A 23,525-nucleotide genomic window follows, 5' to 3' on the forward strand; every position below is an offset into this window, starting at 1 on the left:
CCTCAGAGGGAGAAGAGCTGTTGAAGTATTGCAGGGTGCAGCTCCCATTCGTATTCTGTCGAGAAGTGCCTGCTGAGTGCGTCGGCAGTAGTGTTGTGGCAGCCTGGTAGGTAGGAAGCAATGATTTGTATTTGATGTTGTATGCACCAATTCCATAGTCCATTCAAAGGGAATGTGATCGGGATCCCCCTTGTCTGTTGATGTAGTACATACATGCTATGTTGTCTGTTAAGATCCGAATAGGTTTGTTCTTTAGGAGGGGAAGAAAGTGAAGGCATGCTCGCCTCATTGCTCTGAGCTCTAAGAGATTTATGTGTAGGTGCGTCTCTGATGTGGACTACCGGCCTTGTGCTCTGCGTCCCGCTAGATGCACTCCACAACCGATTAGGGAAGCGTCCGTGGTGAGCATGAGCATTGGGGATCGTTGCTGGAAGGAAACCCCCGTGCAGAGGTTTTCTGGTCTTGTCCACCAATGTAGGGAAGCTATAACATTGGGAGGAGGAGTTAGCAGCGTCCCTAAAGTGTGTCTGTTGGGTTTGAAATTGGAATTGAACCAGCCCTGAAGACATCTCATGTGTAGCCTGGCATACTGAACCACGAATGTGGTGGCTGCCATGTGACCAAGGAGCTGTAGACAGATTCTTGCCTGTGTCCTGGGACGAATAGAGAGCGTGTGTATGAGCTGTGTGATAGTGAGGAATCTGTGATATGGGAGCGAGGCCCTGCTCTGGATTGAGTCGAGATGAGCTCCGATGAACTCGATCTGTTGTGTAGGTGTCAGGGTGGATTTTTGGATGTTTATTTGGAGGCCTAGGCTGTGAAAGAGGGAGATGGCGAAACGGGTAGCTTGAAGTGGCAATACCGGATTTATAATGGCACCAGTGGCGCCATGGCGCCGGGCCCACAGTTGAAAGGGGCCCCGGCGCGCTCTCCTCCGCCCTCCCCCTCGGCGCTGTGGAGAGTCCGAAAGGAAGAACTCTGTATTGATAATGGTTGTGACCGATTGTGAATTGTAGGAAGTGTCTGTGAGCTGGATGAATTGATATATGAAAATAAGTGTCCTGTAGGTCGAGGACTGTGAACCAGTCCCCTTGATCCAGTGCAGGTATTATTGTGCCCAGTGTGACCATCTTGAATTTTTGTATCCTCACGAATTTGTTCAGTCGGCTTAGATCTAGTATAGGCCTCCATCCCCTGGTCCTTTTCTGAATCAGAGAGTAATGGGAGTAGAAACCGTTTCCTTGATGTTGTGTCGGCATAGGTTCCACTGCACCTAGTTGTAGAAGGTGCGCCACTTCTGTGCGAAGTAAGTGCTCGTGGGAAGGGTCCCTGAAGAGCGACAGGGAAGGGATAAGGGTAGGAGGGTAGGATATAAATGGGATAGAGTAACCGGACTGAACTATTTCGAGGACCCAGCGGTCCTGTATAATCCGCTGCCAGGCATGTTGGAAACTCTGGAGGCGGTGGCCAAATGAGCAAGTAGGCGGTGGAATCAAGGGGTGGTCGTGCAGACCCTCGACCAACATTTCAAAATTGTTGTTTATTCCCCGATGGACGGGAGATCGTTGCTTGAGTTTGATTTTGTCTGCGCTTAGGGGGTCTAGCGTGATTCCTAGTTATGTCGTATGGTCTGGGTTGAGGACGATAATACCGTTGTGTGCATAGTCTTTGATAGGGTTGGTATCGTTGTCTCCTGGGAAGAGATGGGTGAATGCCCAGGGTGTGCAGTGTCGCTCTAGAATCTTTCATGGTGTGAAGGAGTTCATCAGGTTTTTTGGAGAAAAGTTTGTCCCTATCAAAGGGGAGGTCCTCCACTTTGGTCTGCAGTTCTTTAGGGATGCCGGATGCAGAGAGCCATGAAGATCTGCGCATAACCACAGCAGTTGCAGTAGTACGGGCTGCTGTGTCCGCCGTGTCTAGAGATGCCTGTAGGGCCGTTCTGTAAATCAGTTGGCCCTCAGTCAGGACTGATTTGAAGTCTGCTCTCCTATCCTCTGGAATGTAGGAGGCAAATTCAAACAGTTTATTGTAATTATCAAAGTCGTAGCTGGCGAGGAGGTCAGAATAGTTTGCAATTCTGAATTGTAGACTGGAAGACAAATAAACCTTGCGACCCAAGACGTCCAGGCGTCTAAGGTCCTTGTCTTGCGGGGTGGGCCGATATTTTGACTGTTTCGTCCTCTGTGCGACTGCATCCATGACAAGAGAGTTCAGTGGTGGATGAGAAAATAGGAAGTTAGCGGGACATAGTATTTACGTTCTGCCTTTTTGCAAGTTGGTACTAAAGAAGCTGGGGTTTGCCAGAGAGTGTCAGCTGGTTCCAGGAGTGCTTCGTTTATAGGGAGCGCGATCTTTGAGGGCACAGACAGTTGAAGGATTCTGAGGAGTCTGTGTTGTGTCTCCTGAACCTCTTCTAAGGGGATATCTTGACTGAGTGCCATCCTCCTGAAAAGTTCTTGAAATTGTTTACAGTCGTCCACGTTCTGTGGAGGCGGAGGGAAGAGGGCTCCGTCCGGGGCTGATGGAGAGTTAGGGGTCGGTGAGTCAGGATATGGTGCGTAGCTCGCAGTCTCAAAAGGGTGCTCAGGCGCCCTAAAAGTGGACAGAGCTGGAGATTAAGGCATAGAAGGAGGATGATTGGTAGGAGGATGTGGCCAAGGGTACCACTGAGGCCAAGGCATAGGGTAGGAGAACCCAGGTGCCGCCGACAGGGGGGTGAAGTAGGGAAACTGAGGCTGGTGGCCTTGAGCTGTGACCTGATGTGGGAAAGGTTCCGGTGGAGGAGGAGAAGCAGGAGACGAGAACTCCGCCTGCTGCTGTAAATCAAGCTTGCTGTCAGTAAAGGTAGCCAGTTCAGGTGGAGAGAGCGGCTGTTCAAAAAGTGAGCCCTGTGTACCTAGGAGCGGAGAGTTAGGCTCAGGTGGCACTGAGAGGTCACGTTGAGTGAGAAACTGTTGCTCCTGCTCTCTGGGCTACGCTGAGCCTGCTCTGTGCTCTAGTGCATTATCGAGAGAAAGTGAAACTGACAGCGGTGCCGCGGACCGCTTGGAGGTGCCCTGCAGGGGGTTCGCTGCTGGTGCCTGGGTGGAAGACAGGCTCAGTGCCAACATTCTTCTCGGTGCCAAGGAGGAGCACGCTGTCGGCACCGTGTCCATTTTCGGTGCCGAGGAGGAGCATGCTGTCGGCACCGCATCCGTTGTCAGTGCTGAGGGGACCGGTGCCACGGGAACCTTCCCGGCACGGGAGGTCAGGTCCCTGCCTCTGCGCTCTGTCAGAGCTGCGGCTGAGGTGTTAGAAAAGGCTGAGGCGCCTGCCTTTGGCGCTGTCAGCACAGAGGGTAGGGATCTCGTGGGAGAGCCCCTAACCTTGTTAAAGTCTCTCCTCTGAGACTGTTGTGCTTCTTTCCTCCACTCCAGGGAGGGTGAAGCAATGCCCCCAACTGATTCAGATCTCGCTGGGGAGCATGTGGGAGCCGGTTTACCTTTCCCCATCTCCGAAAGCAGCTGTAGGGATTTTTCCATCAGCAGCATTTTAAGCCACAGGTCCGTTGCGCCGAGCCCTAGACTTGAGGCTCATGCAATGGAGGCACTTTGCGGGGACGTGAGTTTCTCTGAGGCATTTTACACAACGTGAGTGCACATCTGACCTTGGCATGGAGTCCTGACAGGAAACACACCTTTTGAATCCTGAAACCCCTGGCATCGTGAATTAGAAATGGTAGGGGAGAGTGTCTCAACGGGAGACAAGCCTGAGGCGAATTTTTTTTTTTAAACTAAGTAACTAACTATGTAACTATACTAAGGGAAGGGAAACAACTGGGATGTAACTAATAACTATTTCTATGTTCTTTGTTACTGTTTCCTATAGATACCAGGGAAGAAAAGGCAGCACTGCTCCGAGTCCCGTCTTCAGCCAAGGACAGTTGAGAAGTAACTGAGGAGGGTGTGGTACGCACGCACTCAGGAAGATTCCAACAAGACGGGAGATACCAACTGAGTGCGTGCGTCCCGACCAGACACTGCTACTGAAAATCTCCGATCAACGGTGCCGGGATGCACCGTCACCTAGAGTGGAGCACCCACAGGACAGCACTCGAAGAAGAAGCCATGATTCTACTTGCTGATTCTGCAGCGTCGAGCCCCACCTTCAGCAATGTTCTCTTGACTAGCCTGCCATCACTGACTAGGGACGAGAACCCTGTCTAGCATTCTCCAGAAGCAGCTCTCTGAACTTTTCCATGGAGCCCTATAAATTAAAATTGTACCACCCCAGCAAAGCCTGTTGGTTAGTGATACACAACTGCTGTGTTGAATAAATCTTCCTGCCAAATAAATCCAGTTCTTTAGCATCCTTGTATTTCGGGGTGGTAGCCTGGTGCCCATGACACTCTCTCTCATTAGCCGCCATCATGAGTAATGAGCCTGTTGGTGGGTGAGTACAGAGGTACTCAAAACCTTGGGAGGGCAAATAATATTTTCTTTCTGCTCTTTTTGAGGTGGGAGGCAATGAAGCTGGAGACTGCCATAGAGCCTTATAGAATCTATCACCTCAATAATTGACAGAGTTATCCTGGAGGGACCCAACAATGATAAAATGTCAATGTGATGTGACGTGACAAGGTGATGTGAAGATTCCCTAACCTCTTTGACCTGTACATCTAGGTCTGCAGCCACTCTCTTTTAGCAACTCCTGATAAACTTTAAAATCATGAGGAGGAGGTGAAGTTGTGCCAGACGAAAGGGCCTTGTCTGGCGAGGACAAAGATGAAGCCAAGACTGGAGGAGGGAGGTAAAATCTCCTCTACCAGCTGTTGCTGTCACTCTGGAACCTCCTCCTGATGCTCTGTACCATGACCATTACTGGATTCTGGGGACGGAGTTGCTCAGTGAGTAGACTCGGCCCTTCTAGATGAGGCCAGTGAGTATGAATGATGTGGGAAAGATCTGGATGTTCAGGGAAACCCCCAAGGGCAGGACCTCATTGCCCAGGCTTCATTCCCATAGAAGGTGCCACTGAAGGATCATGGTGGTAACTGGGAAGAGAGGATCTGTGCGGAGACGGGTGGGTCCTGCTTTGGGGTTGAGATATATATGACCCCACCTTCAACTATGATGAGGAGGATTCCCCTTCATCTGACCATGGTGGAGCAGATCCAGTTGGTGCCAGGGGCCAGGAGATGGGCGGAGGGACGCCATCATAGCAGGCTTCCCTTTGGAAAGTACTGAGAGACTGCTTGTCCAAGAAGCAGGCAACTGTGGTACCAGAGGTGGAATCACCTGACCCTGAGACGAAGCAGGTTTCTTGCTGCCACAAAAGCCTCAGTGGTAATCAGCACTGAGATAGTCTCTTGTTGCGGTGCTGAAGAAGTTGATGGTACCTTTTTCGGCACTGGACTCAACAGTGTCCCTTGTGGCTCTAGAGCCAACTGTGCCAACGTAGGCACAGATTTGGAGGAGGAGTGCCTAGGTTGCAGGTGCACTCTACTCCACTCCTTCTTGATTCTCTTACCAGACTTAGAGGGTGTAGATCTTCCTTTGGAAAGTGCCTATCTGGAAGCCTTGTGTTTCTTTCTTGGTACAGGCAAGGGAGAATGGTGCCGTGATTCTGCTAACCCTGGAGGTGAACTTCATACTGAAGCTGCAGCACTTGGCATTGAGTTAGACTGGGACGGCTCCAATGATGGCCTGAGCACCATCTCCATTAACAGGAATTTCAGCCTAGCCTCCCTATCCTTCGTCCTAGGCTTGGACAGCTTACAAATCTGGCATAGTCGTTTGTGTTTGCCTCTCTCAAGCATTTCAGGAGCTATTGAGCAGGTCTGCTCACTTGCACAGGCCTGGAGGAAGAAGCTTGAAATCCAGTGACCAGGGTATACTTCAGTACCGTGAATAGAAAACCCACAAACAGGGAAACGACAAGTAAGAAAATCCTTTTTAACAGAACTTAAACTTATTAACTATCCTAACAACACTAAGAACTCAACTCTCTCTCGCTTGCTGTATATATGGCTCTCCACTTGTGAGGTAACTCCCTTCTCTTCATGTGTCATTATATAATGCCTGCATCTGTAATTTTCACTCCATGCATCTGAAGAAGTGTTTTTTTACCCACGAAAGCTTATGCCCAAATAAATCTGTTAGTCTTTAAGGTGCCACCGGACTCCTTGTTGTTTTTGTGGATACAGACTAACACGGCTACCCCCGATACTTGTATATATGTGTGTGTGTATACACATAAACACACATACATACACACATTATGTTACATAGAGGCTGAAAAAAGAATTGTCAAGCTAATCCTCTTTGAAATGGGACTAGATCAAAGCACATTAACAAACATTAATGCTCATCAGCAGGGTGCACATGGACAATTAGATCACGGGAGGCTAATGCAGAGTAGATTCACACCCCAGTGTGCCGCAAATATATTGTTCATGTAGACAAGTTCTTAGGCTGCAAAATCTTTGGGGCAGAGACTGTCTTTTTGTCATGTGTTTGTACAGTGTCTAGCACAATGGGGTCCTGGTCCATGACTGGGGCTCCTAGGCACTACAGAAAATAGATATTATTATTATTATTATTATTATTATTATTATTATTATCTCCTGTAGCACAGTAGATCTCAAAGCACTTATAAAACAAGGTAAGCATAGCTATCCCCATAATATCACCATAATAATAATTATAATAATACATAGAATTTGCAACTTAAAGAAATCTGCAATTTCAAGAACACATTCTGCCCTCCATTGCTCATGTTGCATAGTCTCTTACTCTGGAAGCAGTCCTATTGTTTACAATGAGAGTAAAGGGTAAGAGGTGTAGAATAAGCCTCACTGTTGTACTGTATAATCCTACACCAAGCCAAAGAAAATTGATTTTCTTTGCATTTGTGGGAAAACACATTCTTTTCTTGTCATTTCTCTGATCTGCCTGCTTACTCTCTCCTTTTTTCATAATAGCAAGAATCCTGTTGCCTGAATTAGTCAAAGAGAAGGATTCTAATATAGAATAGGGCAGGCTGCAGAGAAGAGTTAAAGGATGGTCCAACATGCACCTGCGTCATATTAGCATGTGCTAAAACTAAAACACAGCTGGTTGGTTTAATTTTAGGTCTCCCAGCCTTGGCAGAATTCCTTTCATCTTCAAAGCCTAATTATAATTCCCTAAATGCCAACACTGTTAACTACTTCAATATTTAATGATATCATTTTTCTATATCCATTGAATAAATATCCAGTAAACTGGCCTTACTTGGCAAATCCTGATATTTTATTGTTTGAATGGAGAATGCCTACAAAGGCATTTGTTCAGCAGCAAGTGAAGACAACTAAACTGCAATAAGTAGTTCCAATTTTTGTTTTAACTCTGAAGTTCTATGCAACTCACATCTATACAAACCACAAAAAATGACTCCATCTAGCATATGAGAAATATTTAAAAATTGAACTGTCATTTCTAATCAATCCATCTAGGATTAATAACTACAACAGAATACTTAAACAGATGTGGAGTTTGGTCATTTTGTATTTGATTGCTTTTGCAAGTGATTTAATCAGTTTTCTTTCTAGCACAAAATGGGCAGACGTTTTTGCAGATGTGGGCAGACTCTTCTACCACCCAAGCCTCAAATATTGAACACAAAGTGAAACAAAGACCCCAAATGAGGGACACAATAAAACTATCACTGCAAGAGCTTGAACTAATCAAGATGATAGAAAAGACTGTGAGGTAAAAAAATCACAACCACTACTAGAATCTCTTCCAAATTCTTATATGCAACATCTTTTACTTGTTTTAAACACACAAATTCTCAAAAGCCACTTTGGGAACGGTTGCATGATAACAGAGGGCACCGTGCCCACAGAAACTTTCGTCTTTGATTTTCAAATATTGGAGACCTTCTTGCAGGAGTACCATGATCTTGTCAAGAATGACAGGCCTTCTCTTTATTCATGTAAGAGAAGGCCTATATCTACACTATGAGCTAGGGATGTGATTCTTCTGCTTGTGTACACATACTCACACTGGCTAAAATACAAAGCAGTGTAGCCTCTGTAGCATAGGAAGCAGCAGCAGGGGCATGGCTGAGCTGTGCCAAGTACATACTCACCGGTTTCAGGTGGGTTTGTATGTGGTTCAGCTCTGCCTTGCCTCTTCTCCTGCTAAATGTGCTATTGCGGCTATGCTGCTATTTACACTCACACTATGTTGCTATTTACATTCACACTAGCACAATTTACAGTTCCTAGCATGAATATGTGCATACAAAGCAGGTGAATCACACCTCTGATGGGGTGTCCACCCCACACAGGAGTGGAAGGGGTTAAGGGAGGCCCTGGGGTCCTACCGTACCATGCCCCAGAAAGGAGCAGTGGAGGTGAGTCCTCCAAGTACCATAGAGAGGCTGTGTGGAGCACAGCCAATCAGAGAAGGTCTGCACGAAGCAGTTGATCTGGGGCCAATAGGCCCATATAAGAAGAGCTGCAGGACAGAGCAGAGTCAGTCACTGCTGAGAGGTCAAGGAGTGAGGACTGTGTCTCTAGCAGGCTGAGAGACCTGCGGCACCTGGGACAGAGCAACTACTGGCAGGAACCAGGGAGCTCCTTGCTGGCTGCTGGGACTGGTAGTTGAATGCCCTGAGGCAAGGGCAAAGAAGGTACGGGGGCCATGGGGAAGTGGCAAAGGGAGACATAGCAGCATAGGGAGAATTTAAAGAGTCGAAGCAAGAGACTGCTATCCATATGGTCTCTGGGTCAGGACCCAGAGTAGTGGGCAGGCCCGGTTCCACACTCGCCACTGAGGAAGTAGCTGGACTATTGAACAGTTATATGCCCCCACCCTGGAAGGGGGAAACAGAGAGCAACCTAGATGGAGGGCTGAGTAATGAAAAGGATGTAGCAGTTCCTGAGGCTGAAAGAGGGGCTGTGGGACAGAAGAAGAGCCAGAGCCATGGTGTGCAAAGAGCCAGAGCCATGGTGTGCATTGGCCTTGAGCTAATCCCCAGACTAACCAGAAGGAGGCAACAGGTCCAGCAGTGAGGAATGGACCCCGTGACTACACCTCTTGCTCATAATGTAGACATAGCTTAAGAGACATATGGGTGTGGCTGGCCTCCAATCATCTTTTTGTTAAATTTTCAAATAAGCACCTTTGCACTTTCTCCCATGCTGCCCTTCCAGCTTGGGAGGAGCACCTTGCAGATGTCTGTAAAAGTAATGCATTATCTTCATTCAAAGTCCTCCTTAAAACTCTTTTTCTGTGATGCCTACAAAACACTTAACAATGGCTACATTGTTGATGTGCTGAGACCACTGCCTATCATGCTGACCCATGTTATCTCGTTGTTTCCTGGTACTCCCCCATCTGTCTATATGCAACTGTTGTCTCTTGTCTTTAGATTTGACACTGCTCTTTTTGATACCGTATGGACTATCTTTTTGTTTTGTGTTTGTACAGTGCCTAGCACAATGGGGTCCTGGTCCATAACTGGGCTTCTAGGTTATATTAATAATAATAATAGAATCCTTAAAAAGAGAACTTTCGCTGCTCTTTTCTCAAGTGTTATTCTGCATGTTCCTTCAACAGGCGATGGTCCCAGAATGATAAGCCAATGTAAAATGATCAACTTGTGTTTAAAAATATGCCTCAGAGAAAAAAAATCAAAATCTCTGCAAGTATCAAGACAGCTGAAAAATAAGATAAACTCCAGACCCTGAAGGGTGGTGGATGAGTATGTGAGAATCCTTCAAGATTACGTTCCTTGAGAAGCAGTATTATAGATAAGTGATTTTCACTTGTTGGAAGAACATCTTGTAAGACTTTCACTCCTGAACAGAAACGATTACTTACTATAACTGTGGTTCTTCAATATGTGATGTAGAGTGTATGCCAAGCAGGTGTGTGCATGCCTCGCACACTGGAGGTGGAGACTTTTGACTAGCAGTACCCGTAGAGGGGAGGCACTCACACCTCATGCCAGTAGAACCTCCCCAGGCTATATGAGGTGGTGCCGCCCTGACTCCCCTCAGTTATTTGGCACTGAATGTCCAGGCGAAGATTCCAATGCAGAGGGGACAGAGGGGGAGTTGTGGAACACACGTCTGCATCATATCTTGAGGAACCACAGTTACAGTAAGTAACCATTTCTTCTTCTTCGAGTAAATGCAGATGTGTATTCCAAGTAGGTGGCTAGTGAGCAGTATCCACACTGGAGGCCAGGCTCGGAGTCTATTTGAGTAAGGATTGCAGGATTACTCTTCCAACATTAGCGTCCACTCTGGGAGAAGGAATGATTGGATAATGGTCCGTAAATGTACGGATGACCATGTGGCTTCCCTACAAATGTCCAATATGGAAATGTTATTGAGGAATGCCACTGATGCTGTCTGCAGTCTCTCTGAATTCATGCATATCTGCTGCAAGACACAGCCGATGCTATCTCATATGCAGTCTTGATGCAAGACGTTTTCCATCTGTGCAGAGATCATTTGTCTCTTCATGCAGTCTGCAAATGATAAGAATAGGCGAGGCGAAGCATGAATCTGTTCAGTCCTGTTCAGATAGATGGCTAGACAGTGTCTATACTCTAGCACATGGAAATGTTGCTCCTGTGGGGAAGAATGTGGCTTGGGGAAAAATACAGGCAAATACACTGCCTGGTTTAAATGAAACTGAGAAACCTGCTTGGATACAAACTTTGGGTATGGCTGGTGTGTAACCTTGTCCCTGGAGAGCTGCATATTAAGGAGGCCCCACCATCAGGGCCTGTAACTCACACACGCTCCTGGCAGAGGTAAAGGCTATCAAGAATGCAATTTTCTGAGAGAGGAGGGGCAGCGGACAGGATGCAATAGGCTCCAGTGGAGGCCCCATTAGACCTGTTAACACAGTGTTCAGATCCCAAAAGGGGACCAGCTCTTGGATTGGAGGATGTAGACAGAGAACTTCTTTCAGAAATCTCATCACCCTGATGTTGGAGAAAAGCGACTTCCCTTGCATCGGAGGATGAAACGTAAATATCGCTGCCAAGTTAACTCTCAGAGAACTGCATGCCAAGCCTGATTCCTGCAGCTGAAGCAGGTACTCCAAGATATCCAGGATGGAAGCCCCCATCATATGGATCCCACGGGCCAAGGATTACATAGAAAACCTTATCCACTTTGCCAAGTAGGCGATTCTAGTGGAAGGCTTCCTACTGTTAAGTTTGACCTGTTGGATAGCAGCTATCCTGTTCCTCCTCATTCAGTCATTCACAGCCACACCGTAAGGTACAGGGAGCTGCTTGCCGGATGCTGGGTGTGGCCACGGTCCTGTGTGAGGAGGTCGGGAAGGAGAGGAATTGGCTTGTGAAACTGAACCAACAGAGCAAGAAGGTCCAAGAACTAGTGCTGCCTTGGCCATGCCTGGGCAATGAACTGGGGAAGGATCAGGATAGGAGGGAACAAGAACAGCAAAGTCGACTGCCAGAGCAGTGGAAGGCCCTGAGCCCCGGTACTCCGCAGGGCAGAAGCCCTGAGCCACCCTAGCCCGCAGTGCTAAAGCCGGGAACCCTAAGCCCCAAGCCCCCCCCCCCACCTCATTGGGCTAAAGCAGGAGCCCTCCCACCTCATGGGTCAGAAACCTCAGGCCCCGAAACCCCATGGGGCACAAGCCTTGAGTCCCTGCACCCTGCGGGGCTAATGCTGGCAGCCCGGAGTCCCAAGCCCTGGCACCCTGCGGGACAGAAGCCCCAAGCCCCAATGCCCCACGGGGCAAAAGTCCTGAGTCCCCAGTCCCTCATGGCTGAAGCCTCGAGCCCCGCTCCCCAATCCAGTGGCTGAATCCTGGAGCCCTGAGCCCCACCTCCTGCCACTTGGGGCAGAAGCCACAAGCCCTCCACCCCACAGGGCTCAAGCCCCGACCTCTCCACTCTGGCGGATGAAGCCCAGAATGGTGAGGATGGGACCAAGGCAGAGTAGGTCCTCTGCAACCTGATACACTGATGTCACTGACACTGTCAGCACTGGCATCATTCCCGTTGGTACTGGACTCAACGGACGCCCAGAGGCCAGAATTGGAATTGACGGTATGGGGTATCTGCCTTCCCTGCTCTGTACTGAGGGAGGTTCAGAGGCACTTGTGCCATCCCACATGTCAGAGCTGCTCCGTGCCAGTCCATGCTCTTCTTATGGGAGGTAGAAGGGTTTCCATGGGACCGATAGTGCTCCCGATTGGTCTTACTCAACTTCTTCTTTGTTGCGACAATGAAGAATGACTCCTGTGCCTTTTCAGAGAGGCCCCTGCCTCAGAACAGGAGGCAGCAGCACTTTCTGAACCGGAGGGCGATTTGTAGCCCGAAGAAGGCCTCGGTACTGGCTCAGGCCTCAAGGCCAGTTCAAGCAGGTGCTGTTTAACGTGAAGGTCCCATGCCACCTAAATCCTCTTCTTGAATGATCTACATTTTTCTTTCCATTTTTTGTTGAAATTTCAAATTTCGACCATCTCTAATTAGCAGCAAATTTTGTAATTGTGCTGATGACAGTGATATTATAATTTTTTTAAGATACCATCTGGGCAGGATTCTTGTTCTTGGATCTTAGTTCCTTAGAATGAGACTGATGGAACTCCTTCAATTATTTAAGTTTTTGACCCTAGAGAGGATGGCTGTAGAAGGGTGGAACATGAGCTTGACCCTGCAACTGAATGTTATAGACTATCATTTGCCAAGTATAAATATTGACCTTTGAATGTTCCATTCATTTCTTGATTGTAATTGGCAAAGCAGTTCCCTGTTGGAGAATTCATTTTTGCATTGCTCCAACTATGTTACTGAAGATCAGTATATTCTTTTCATATTTACCCATACATGCTCAATTCAGTATGGTTGCATATATTTTTTTATTAAGTGATTGCCTCAAGCACTTCAGCCTATGCTTTAGCATCCCAGTGCATACCTTGGCACATTCACTCCTGTGTTTTTTCTCTGGCATTTTGGTGTCAAACCTGGTGCCTGTCTCATCTCCTTAGAACCATATTCTTGTAACCTCAGCTCCATGCATGAGCCAGTTCTCTTCAAAGTGCTCCTGAACTATGAAACCTTGTTTTACTTGGTACATCAGCCCCTGAATAAAGGCATTCCAGTGTCTCTCATGTCTTTCGGTGCATCAATGCCTGCTCTGAATTCTAAACACCAAAAAGAATGAAATCCGTTTTAATGTTTTTTTGCTGCTCTGCCATCCAATCTGTTCTGGCAAGTATGTCTTTAAAGGAGCAAAGGCTGCTCAGAGGCTTCAAATTTTCTGTGTGTAACAACTATGCCCATAATGGCAGCTATGTTCATTGCTTTGCCTGCCTTAGGGTCAACAGTGATGTTCAAGGATGCCAAATTTGCCTGCAGATGTCATCCTGTGTATTGAGGAAATGTGAGGAGTACCTTCAGACCCTCTGTATGCACCCCATTGAGATTTCTCAGTGTCCAGCACAAAGCCAGCCAGGAATCCTGTGAAGCACAAACTCTCAGAGATAAAGCTTGAGTTGGTGAAGACTGCTGATTGCCCCGACTCAGTGCTGGCATTGCATACACTGGCACGGGCCTGGCTTCCTCATCTTTCAATCAGTTTTACTACTAATGTACTGACCAACCAGTTCTGCAGTACTTTAAAGTAATAAATTTTAATGAAATTGGTAGAGACAAAGTGGATGAGTTAATATCTTTATTGGACCAACTTCTGTAGTGAAAAAGACATGCTTTCAAGCTCCACAGAGCTCTTCTTCAAGTCAGTGGAGCTCTAAAGCTTGTCTATTTCACCAACAGAAGTTGGTCCAATAAAAGATATTACCCCACCTTGTCTGTCTTGCATCCTGGGACCAACACGGCTACAACACTACAAACAATAAAACTGAAGTGAGATATTACCAAAAGTTAATTTTACAAATATTAATGTAATATTAAGTGCAAATGATATATCAAATAAGTGTGACTTCTACATTTTGTTATCAGAGGGAGAAAAAGGTGAAATTTTAAACATGGTACAACAAAATGTGACCATTGAAATGTGTGTGCTTTCCAAACAATAACCATGAACTGCAGTCTTTTTAATCACAAGAAAGTCATGATTAACACAAGAATAGAATAGTATACATTTTAATTTACCTGTAACTTTATTCTAATTTATCTCTCATATGATTAGTATATGATTTAACATGACTTACCTTGAAGTAGTGTAGCAATTTGTAGTGACTGCTGAGATGGATGTTCTTTAAGGATATCTAAAACAGTTCTACCTAAACTGTCCTTTATGTTGGCATCAATTCCTGAAATAAAAAAACGATGTACTGTGGAAAGAGAAAAATATAACCCAAAATGTCTCACTTTATAAATGTAGTACATCAAGCTTTGCAAAATGGCTACTAACACCTGTCTCTCCCTGTGGAGGAGAGCTGAGAAGGGAGAATCAGGCTATGCTGGATAGTCAGAGAGACAAGCAATGAGGAGATGATGCAGGAGGAATGATGGAATTAATATGAAACCACTGCATGCTGTGGTCAGAGTAACTGTTACCAAGTAGTGAGAGGTAGTGGAGAAGGAGAGTTGGGTTGTAGTACACACACACACACACACACACACATACAAATTAAATACCCAAAAACTTTGTTAATGCAAAGTTAAGGTTTCCCAATGGTGCCTTGTACTCTTCCAGAATGTGGAGAGTTACTAAATTTAAACCTCTGAAAATCAGGATACAAAGAGTTAAGGTATATAAGGTTACATTGTGTATACCTTATCTCTGGTCTCTTTGAATGATGCCCCAACACATCAACAACAAATATACTAGCATTCTACCCTTACAGAAATTACAAAACACTTTGGGTACCAAGCACATGAGCACTAGAACAAAGTCAAACACATTCTCTTTGCTAAGGCTAAACTTGTGTTTAGGTGGCATAGCAAAATAGAGCTACCTATATCTGGGCTATATTCAAACAGTGAGCCTATTCCACACAAACCACCCCAGATTTCAGACCATCAGAGCTCCTGTGGATGGAGAGGGATGGGGGACTTGTTGCTGATGTCCTTTATTTTTTGTGTGCTGAATCCAAACATTTTTGGCTCTCTTCCTGTGTGTACAGCACAACAGACATTTTGTTCTCAAACTTGCATCTAGTTTGATATAAACTGAGTCACACAAACATTGAGTCTTTGAGTGGAGATGTTACTTTTGTTCCTTCTTGTCTGTAGTATTTGCTTAATCTAAAATAAAGTTAATTTAGACTGTCATACATGCTTCACTCTGTGTATATGTAAATACAAGGGTTGAGGAAGGCTTTTATTCTCCATGTTATAGCAAGTGAAGTCAAGACTTACAGTCAACTTTGTCTTATTCCCTGCAGGCTTTTATATCCTTTTGGAGTATATGTTACCCCAAAAGTGAGCGCTATTAGTGTGGCTAGAAATCCTCCTCAAGTGACATCTAGTGCAAAGGATGCCAATCATATTTCATAAGCAAACAGTTCTGAGCTTTAGGGGCATAGGTAGTGTTGCTAGGTTGCACAAGGGGATTTCTTGGTTCAGACACTGAGGGGCTTGTAGGATGAGTTGGAATCCCTGGGGCAGGTAGGGTGCCAGGGTGAGAGGTACCTGAAAAAGCAGGGGGAAACTCTTTAACAATCCATCTGAAGGAAGCATGAATCCTCTGAGGAGAGAGATCTGCTTTGATCTGCCTAAATCTCCTTACAGTTGAGGGGGTCTCAGGAATCTGCCCTTCTTGGGACTCCTTCACAATTGAGGGATTCTTGTAGGAAAGATGGTCTCAGCCTAACCTTGTACCTGTTTTACTTCCTGGTTTGCTACCCACTTGGATGGGTGAAGAACCTGACTTAGGGTCTGTCTTGTATGTGGAAGCCAGATAGAATGGTCACTTCCTGGCCCTGGAGCAGGAGAGCTGGCTCACTGCATGAGTAGGCAGTTAGTGCATCACACAGTGCTGCAGCAGCACCTGAACACCAGTGTGCAGCTAGAAACTTTCCATGTCTCGGTGATCTACTCCATGTTCTCTGGAAGCTGATGAGCCCCTAATATGCAAAGTTGACATCACCAAAAAGTCTCAACATACATACAATCTCTACCTGCTGGCAAGGAGGAACTATACCCAAGCATCTAGGCTAGCACAGCAGATCAAAAAGAAAGCACTTTTTGAAATCAGAAATATGAAGGACACTTGATAGTCTAGAAATCACATGAGAAATGTGGTATACCTGTTTCTAGCAAAATGCGTACTACATCCACCTTTCCAAATAAGGCTGCTTCATGAAGTGCACTCCCCTTTTCTGTCTGGAATAGAACAATATTGATGCATTAAAAACACTAACGTACCAAGGAATCCTTTCAAAAAGTAATATATTTAGACAAAGAACATTTACTTTTTGCTCTCTTAACTATATTAAAAGACTGTTGTCTGGGCAAGAATAATTACCAATAATATTTATTAAAAATCATTCATACAGGGCTGCAACATACAAGAGTAGAGAAAGTTCTATGATAAAGATCACTTAATAACCATATATAAACAAGATGCAGTAAATAAACATGGCCCTGATTCTGCAGTTATTAGGCAAAATTCCTAGTGAAATCACTGGGAGTTTTGCCTGAGTAAAAATTGCAGGTCTGACAACAAAACTTAGGGTAAGTAAATTAATCTATCTTCATACAACTGCCCATCACAAAAGTATCTGGGTGCCTTCCATACAAAATCAATAGCAATAGTGAAATCCCTAGTGGACCCCAGGGAATCTCTGGTTCTTCTCCATTTTCAAGGTAAAAACTCTACTTAGGGAAAGATTTGTTTGTGTGTGTGTTTTAAATCTGTTGTTGTTGTTTCTTTTTTACTTTTCTTGAGGGGTGTATTTGAGTAGAAGGGGGTATCAGTGTTGTGAGTTTCTCTTATGCTATGGTAGAAAGACTTTCAATGAAAAAATACGTTTATTCTGTGCATTAAACTACTGACTTTTGTTATTCCTGACTATAAGAATGTACCAGTCTTGTGACACAAACCATATTCCTTTCAGGTGCAACACAGCATGAAACTTAACACTGAGGGTTACTCAGATTTGCAATAGCAAGAAACTTAGTTCCACATAAATGGCAAAAACTGGAAATATCTCTTGCTACCGCATTATTTTGAAATAAAACAGAATTTTTTAAAGTGTCAAATGTGAAGACCTTTTTCTTTTACAGCTGATAATGCAAATATAGTAGCACACTTTTATTCTCGATGTTATAGCAAGTAAAGTCAAGACTTACAGTTAACTTTCTCTGTCTTATTCCCTGCAGGCTTTTATATCCTTTTGGAGCATATGTTACCCCAAAAGTGAGCGCTATTAGTGTGGCTAGAAATCCTCCTAAAGTAATATCTAGTGCAAAGGATGCCAATCATATTTCATAAGCACAATGGACCAAATTCTGCTCTCATTTACATCATTCAAATCTGGAGTGAATCCACTGATTTCAGTTTTCCATGCAGTAAATACAGAGGCCCTAATCGGGATTGAGACCCCATTGTACTAGGTATATAGTAGAAGACAGTCCCTGCTCCAAGTAGTTTATAGCTAAACAGAGAGAATACATAACAGGTGGTCATGGAAAACAACGCGGGAGGGACGGAAAAGAAAACTTTTATAACTTTTACAGGAACACAATACAAAGATCACCTAGGTGTACAATTTGCAGGCTCACTTGTGAGCTGCAAGATTTTTTATTAGTTAAGTGTTTTAATTAGGGCTGTCAATTAATCACAGTTAACTCATGTGATTAACTCAAAAAAATTAATCAAGATTAAAAAAATTAATTGTGATTAATCACATTTATAACAATAGAATACCAATTGAAATGTATTAAATATTTTTGGATGTTTTTCTACATTTTCAATATTGATTTCAATTACAACACAGAATATAAAGAATACACAATGCTCACTTTATATTATTATTTTTATTACAAATATATGCACTGTAAAAATGATAAACAAAAGAAATAGTATTTTTCAATTTTCACCTCATACAAGTACCATAAGGCAATCTTTTTATCGTGAAAGTGTAACTTATAAATGCAGATTTTTTTTTGGTTACATAACTGCACTCAAAAACAAAACAGTGTAAAACTTTAGAGCCTACAAGTCTACTCAGTCCTACTTCTTATTCTGCCAATCGCTAAGACAAACAAGTTTGTTTACATTGACAGGAGATACTGCTATCTGCTTCTTATTTACATTGTCACCTGAAAGTGAGAACAGGCATTCGCATGGCACATTTGTAGCCGGCGTTGCAAGGTATTTATATGCCAGATATGCTAAACATTCGTATGCCACTTCCATGCTTCACCGACCATTCCAGAGGACATGCTTCCATGCTGATGATGCTCGTTAAAAAAAAAAAGCGCCAATTAAATTTGTGACTGTACTCCTTGGGGGGAGAATTGTATGTCTCCTGCTCTGTTTTACCCGCATTCTGCATATATTTCATGTTATTGCAGTCTCAGATGATGACCCAGCACATGTTCATTTTAAGAACACTTTTACAGCAGATTTGACAAAACGCAAAGAAGGTACCAATGTGATATTTCTAAAAATAGCTACAGCACTCGACCCAAGGTTTACGAACCTGAAGTGCCATCCAAAATCTGAGAGGGACGAGGTGTGGAACATGCTTTTAGAAGTCTTAAAAGAGCAACACTCTGATGCGCAAATTACAGAACCCAAACCACCAAAAAAAGAAAATCACCCTTCTGCTGGTGGCATCTGACTCAGATGATGAAAATGAACATGTGTCAGTACGCATTGCTTTGGATTGTTATCAAGCAGCATGGAAGCAAGTCCTCTGGAATGGTCGTTGAAGCATGAAGGGACATATAAATCTTTAGTGCATCTGGCATGTAAATATCTTGCAACGCCAGCTACAACAGTCCCATGCGAACGCCTGTTCTCACTTTCAGGTGACATTCTAAACAAGAAGTAGGCAGCATTATCTCCTGCAAATTGTTACAAACCTTGTTTGTCTGAGTGATTGGCTGACCAAGAAGTAGGACTGAGTGGACTTGTAGGCTCAAAAGTTTTACATTGTTTTATTTTTGAATGTAGGTTTTTTTGTACATAATTCTACATTTGTAAGTTCAACTTTCATGATAAAGAGATTGCACTACAGTATTTGTATGAGGTGAATTGAAAAATAATTTTTTTTTGTTTTTTACAGTGCAAATATTTGTAATCAAAAATAAATATAAAGTGAGCACTGTACACTTTGTATTCTGTATTGTAATTGAAATTAATATATTTGAAAATGTAGTAAAATCCAAAAATATTTAAAATAAATGGTATTCTATTGTTGTTTAACAGCGCAATTAATCGCAATTAATTTTTTTAATCGCTTGACAGCCCTAGTTTTAATATATAAGTAAAGAAGAGATTTTTTAATGAATCTCTAATAGGCAACGTGCCCAGTCCTTATCATTAGGCAGTTCATGATGGATGTGGTTTGGAGGAGATGATTTAAAGTACAGGGCGGTAGCTTTGCAAGTTGATTCAGGGAGTGTGTTCCACATACAAGTGGCAGAAAAAAGGCTGGGTCATAGGTGTTTGTGGGAGAAATGGACTGACAGGCAATGGACGTTGCCATCATTAATGAAACAGAGTGGGAAGGTGAAAACAGATTGGATAAACAGAGGTAGTTAAATTGTGAAGGGCCTTCACAACTATGCAAATAATCCTTGCATGGAACACATTGTACTGTGCAATGTCATTTAAGACTAAGGGCCCAAAGTCTATCACTCACCAAAACCTGTGTATTTTTCATATGTTTCAATTAAAATGAAAACTTCAAAGCATAAACAGTTGAAGCAGATTTGTATTGCCCACTTCTAAATAATTTCAGACTGAAGGACATTGGAAAGACCTGGGAAATGAATAAAATGTGTGATTAATTCAATCCAAAATTAAATGTTGTCTATTATTAGCCCAAATATTTGCTAAGATTAAAAGTGGTCAGGGAGTACAGAAGAGATTAATAAAATGGCTAAAGTAAACCTTCCATTTACACAAATAAATGTTTACAAACACAAAGAAGATTGCAGATACTTCTATAATTGCGTCTCTACATTCTGAGAGTTCTTTACTGCTGATAAAGCTGAATTTGTTTAAAGAGTATGAACATGTACAATTTAATTTACCACACGGGGTTACATTTTTTATATTGTTCTCTCCCAATTAGTGATGCAGAGCAATTTAATGAATACTAAAACAGCTGAGTTCAGTTTTAAGTAACAGACTGGTATTGTATGCTCTGTTCAGTTTAATGATCTGATAGTAATTATCAACAAAAAAGTATTCAGAGGTTACAGAAGTAATACGTTAAGAATATAGACAGATCCAACTTGGCAATGCACCAGGATGCAGAATGAAGGGAATTTATTGACAGAGAAGATGGATATTGCTGGGGAAATAAATAAATGCTTCACCATGGAGAGAAGAGCAAACATGGCAGAAACAGAAATTGACCCAGCACATAACGTGGAAAGTGAAACAAACTAAGGGTAGCTTCAAAACTGGTTAAGAAAAATTAGAGCACCTGAAGATAAAGGCAATTGTAGGATTCTAACATAGATGGCAAACAAAATGACATTAAAAAGTAGTGAGTATTTTTCATTCCTCACTAAAAACAGGTGAGTTATTATACAAAGGCTAGCAAGAAACTAAAGTAAAACCTATATTTAAAAGAGGATCAGTGTCAAAACTAAGAAACTAAAGTCTTTTAAACACTGTCTGTCATCAGTGTTTCTAGTATGACATCATGTAGAACACTCCAACATCTGCAAAATGCTCAAAAACAGCACTGATTTAAAATGAGAGATCACATTTAAGAAATTTAATTAACTTGTTTGAGAATCAGCAACAGTAAGAGTCAAGGGGTGAAGTAGGCATAAACTGAAGAATGTTTTCAATAAAGTATTTTATACATTATAATTAGATATTTATATGAAAGTGAATACGTATTATATTGATGGTGAAACTGTATAAAATTGACTTAGGAGAATTCAAAACAGTGGTGAAATTATTCCAGTTATATAACAAGGGAATATCCCATATCTTGTAGAGATATTGGATAAAAATTCATCCTTGACGTAACTCTGTTGATATATATGGCTCTACAACAGGGATGATTTTCAGAGCAAAATACTATTTCTTATGCAAGCCAGCATTAATGCAGTTTCAGTCTGTTTCTTCCCCATTCATTTTCTGGAGATGCAAAAGGAGATATATAATCAGAAATACTTTTTGGAGGGATGTGTTACTCCTTGCTCTAGCTTTCTTACTTTCAAATAGTGTAACTAAAAAGGATAATCCTGGCAGCCAGCAAGCAATTTTATATTTGAAATAAAAACATTATTTTTACCCCAAACGTAGTCCAGCCATACAAAACAAGAGAAATCACATATATTAGGTAAGACAGGGTCAAACAGTACATTTCTACTCCTACTCTTTAACTTAGAAGCCAGATCATTTCCCCGCATTGAAGAGTGGATGTACATGGTTTATTGCTACAGTATTGTATATATTATGCCTCCCTGTAGTTTTTTATTTAAAACTGGCACCCTATTAAATATGGAAATAATTATGTTGAGTCAGAAGTTTCAGGAATCTGTTGCAGTACAATTTTGGTGCAGTGAATATTGCTTTGTACTAGGCTTATGTAATAAGAAATCAGAAAATTCAACTCCTGAGCATCCATATCTTTGTCTTTAGAGCTGGATAGACCACTGGAAACTGAAGCTATGTGGCTCTAACCATTCCTACAAAACAAAACAGCTTCCAAGGCAACCTTCACTTAACTGGTGGAGTTAGAAACGTGTGACAACCAAAGAGGTCTAGTGAAGCAGGCAAACCAGTGGATGCAGTTGAACTTGCCAACAGCTCTCTGCTTAAGTTGTGTTTTAGCATTCTTATATATTCTTCATATCTATGTATGTTGAATAAACTGATTATCTGTATATCTAAAGCAAAATCTCAGGCAAACTTATTGACTAGCTTCCATACTCTGTTTAGCACAAAGGACCATAGCCTCAATAGATGTAAATCAGCATAGTGCCATTGAGGCCAAGGGAGGTAAAGTAATTTACTCCAGCTGAGGATGGGGCTATGCCAATTTATATCAGATGAGGATCTGGCCCATACTATATAATTAATTTCATAGCCCCTGGTTCCGTGAAGCATTTAAGCACATGATTAACTTTAAAATAATGGGATTTAAGCAAGGGACACTTTCTTGAATCAGGGCTATAGTATCCAGTTAAGTACATGCAGTAGATTGTAAATATTAGTCTATTTTATACATGACCTTGCAGAATTTCATGATTTCTTTTAAAAATGCCACATAAATGTATTTTAAAACAGAAATGACTGGGAGCTTCATTTATATATAAAGACTGGCAGAAAATAGGACACTAACTTGGCAGCTGACATCCATTCCAGCCTCTAGTAGCACCTGTACAACAGCTTTGTGGCCATTACGTGCAGCAAGATGCAAAGGTGTGTGTTTCCTAGTATTGCAGCTCATCAGGTTTGGATATGCATTGATGATCATCTTCACTACCTGCAGACGCCCATATAGTGCTGCCAGATCCAAAGGAGTTTCTAATTTATTGTTTCTTATTGTAGGGTCTGTTAGTTCTTCCAGTAAAACAGCAACTACTTCTGAATGTCCATATTGAGCTGCACAGTGCAAAGCCGTTTCATTTTCATTGTTCTGTTAAAAAAGAAAATCTTAAGAAGTTCATGTTCAACAACACAGAATGCTAACTCTGCCTTTACTAACCCATTGTAAATAAAAGGTTTGAAATATGATTCAATTTAAACACTGGGAAACAAATCTACCAAAGTGTTACTAATTTAGTAAGAATGTCTCTAACCAAGTCTGGTGACCCTCCAGCAATTCAGCTCTGCTCACTCTGGCCCCAGCTATCTTCCTTACCACACTGCTAGTGGAAGGAATTTCAGTGCATGTTGCCCCTGACCATCTGCTGAGACCTGTTATCTCTCTCTTGACCCAGCTTCCTCTGAAATTACAGTTCAAGATCTTTTGCTGAGAAATGCTCTAACAGCACACTAACTTAATAGTCTGCCCTGCCACAATGGGTCATTTGAAATAAAACCAAAGTTTATTAAGATAGTAGAGAAATACAGAGAAAACTTGGAAAATGAAAATTGTTTAAATAACATTTTAATCATTTAGCATCTCACTATAAATATTGCTGCTAAAGACAACTATAAACCTTTGTGGCAAGATCTTTGTGTGATAATCAGAGTCCAGACACCCCCAGGGGAGAACAGGGGGTTTGAACCCAATAATGTTATTGTGCTATAAAAATATGTGGAGTAAGATCTTTTATGAATGCATTTAATGTTCTAAACGTAATGGTTATTATGAGATATGTATACAGACTGTGGTTATGATTTATGTATTTGTGTTTACAGAAAACCATTCTCATAATTTGTAGTGCAG

General features: G+C 42.8%; 1 protein-coding gene across 4 annotated transcripts in view; it reads right to left on the minus strand.

Moving 5' to 3' along the window:
* Window positions 1-23,525, minus strand: part of ANKS1B (ankyrin repeat and sterile alpha motif domain containing 1B) — a 753,819-nt gene that overhangs the window by 598,145 nt on the left and 132,149 nt on the right. For all 4 annotated transcript variants that reach the window (XM_065423481.1, XM_065423480.1, XM_065423479.1 and 1 more), the window contains exons 4-6: window positions 22,473-22,769; window positions 16,236-16,311; window positions 14,193-14,294 (exon numbers count right to left, since the gene is read on the minus strand). In XM_065423481.1, coding sequence (XP_065279553.1) covers window positions 14,193-14,294; window positions 16,236-16,311; window positions 22,473-22,769 — 475 coding nt within the window. The remainder of the gene's footprint in view (window positions 1-14,192; window positions 14,295-16,235; window positions 16,312-22,472; window positions 22,770-23,525) is intronic.

Source organism: Emys orbicularis, chromosome 1 (genome assembly GCF_028017835.1).
Source record: "Emys orbicularis isolate rEmyOrb1 chromosome 1, rEmyOrb1.hap1, whole genome shotgun sequence".
NCBI classification, from domain to species: Eukaryota; Metazoa; Chordata; order Testudines; family Emydidae; genus Emys; species Emys orbicularis.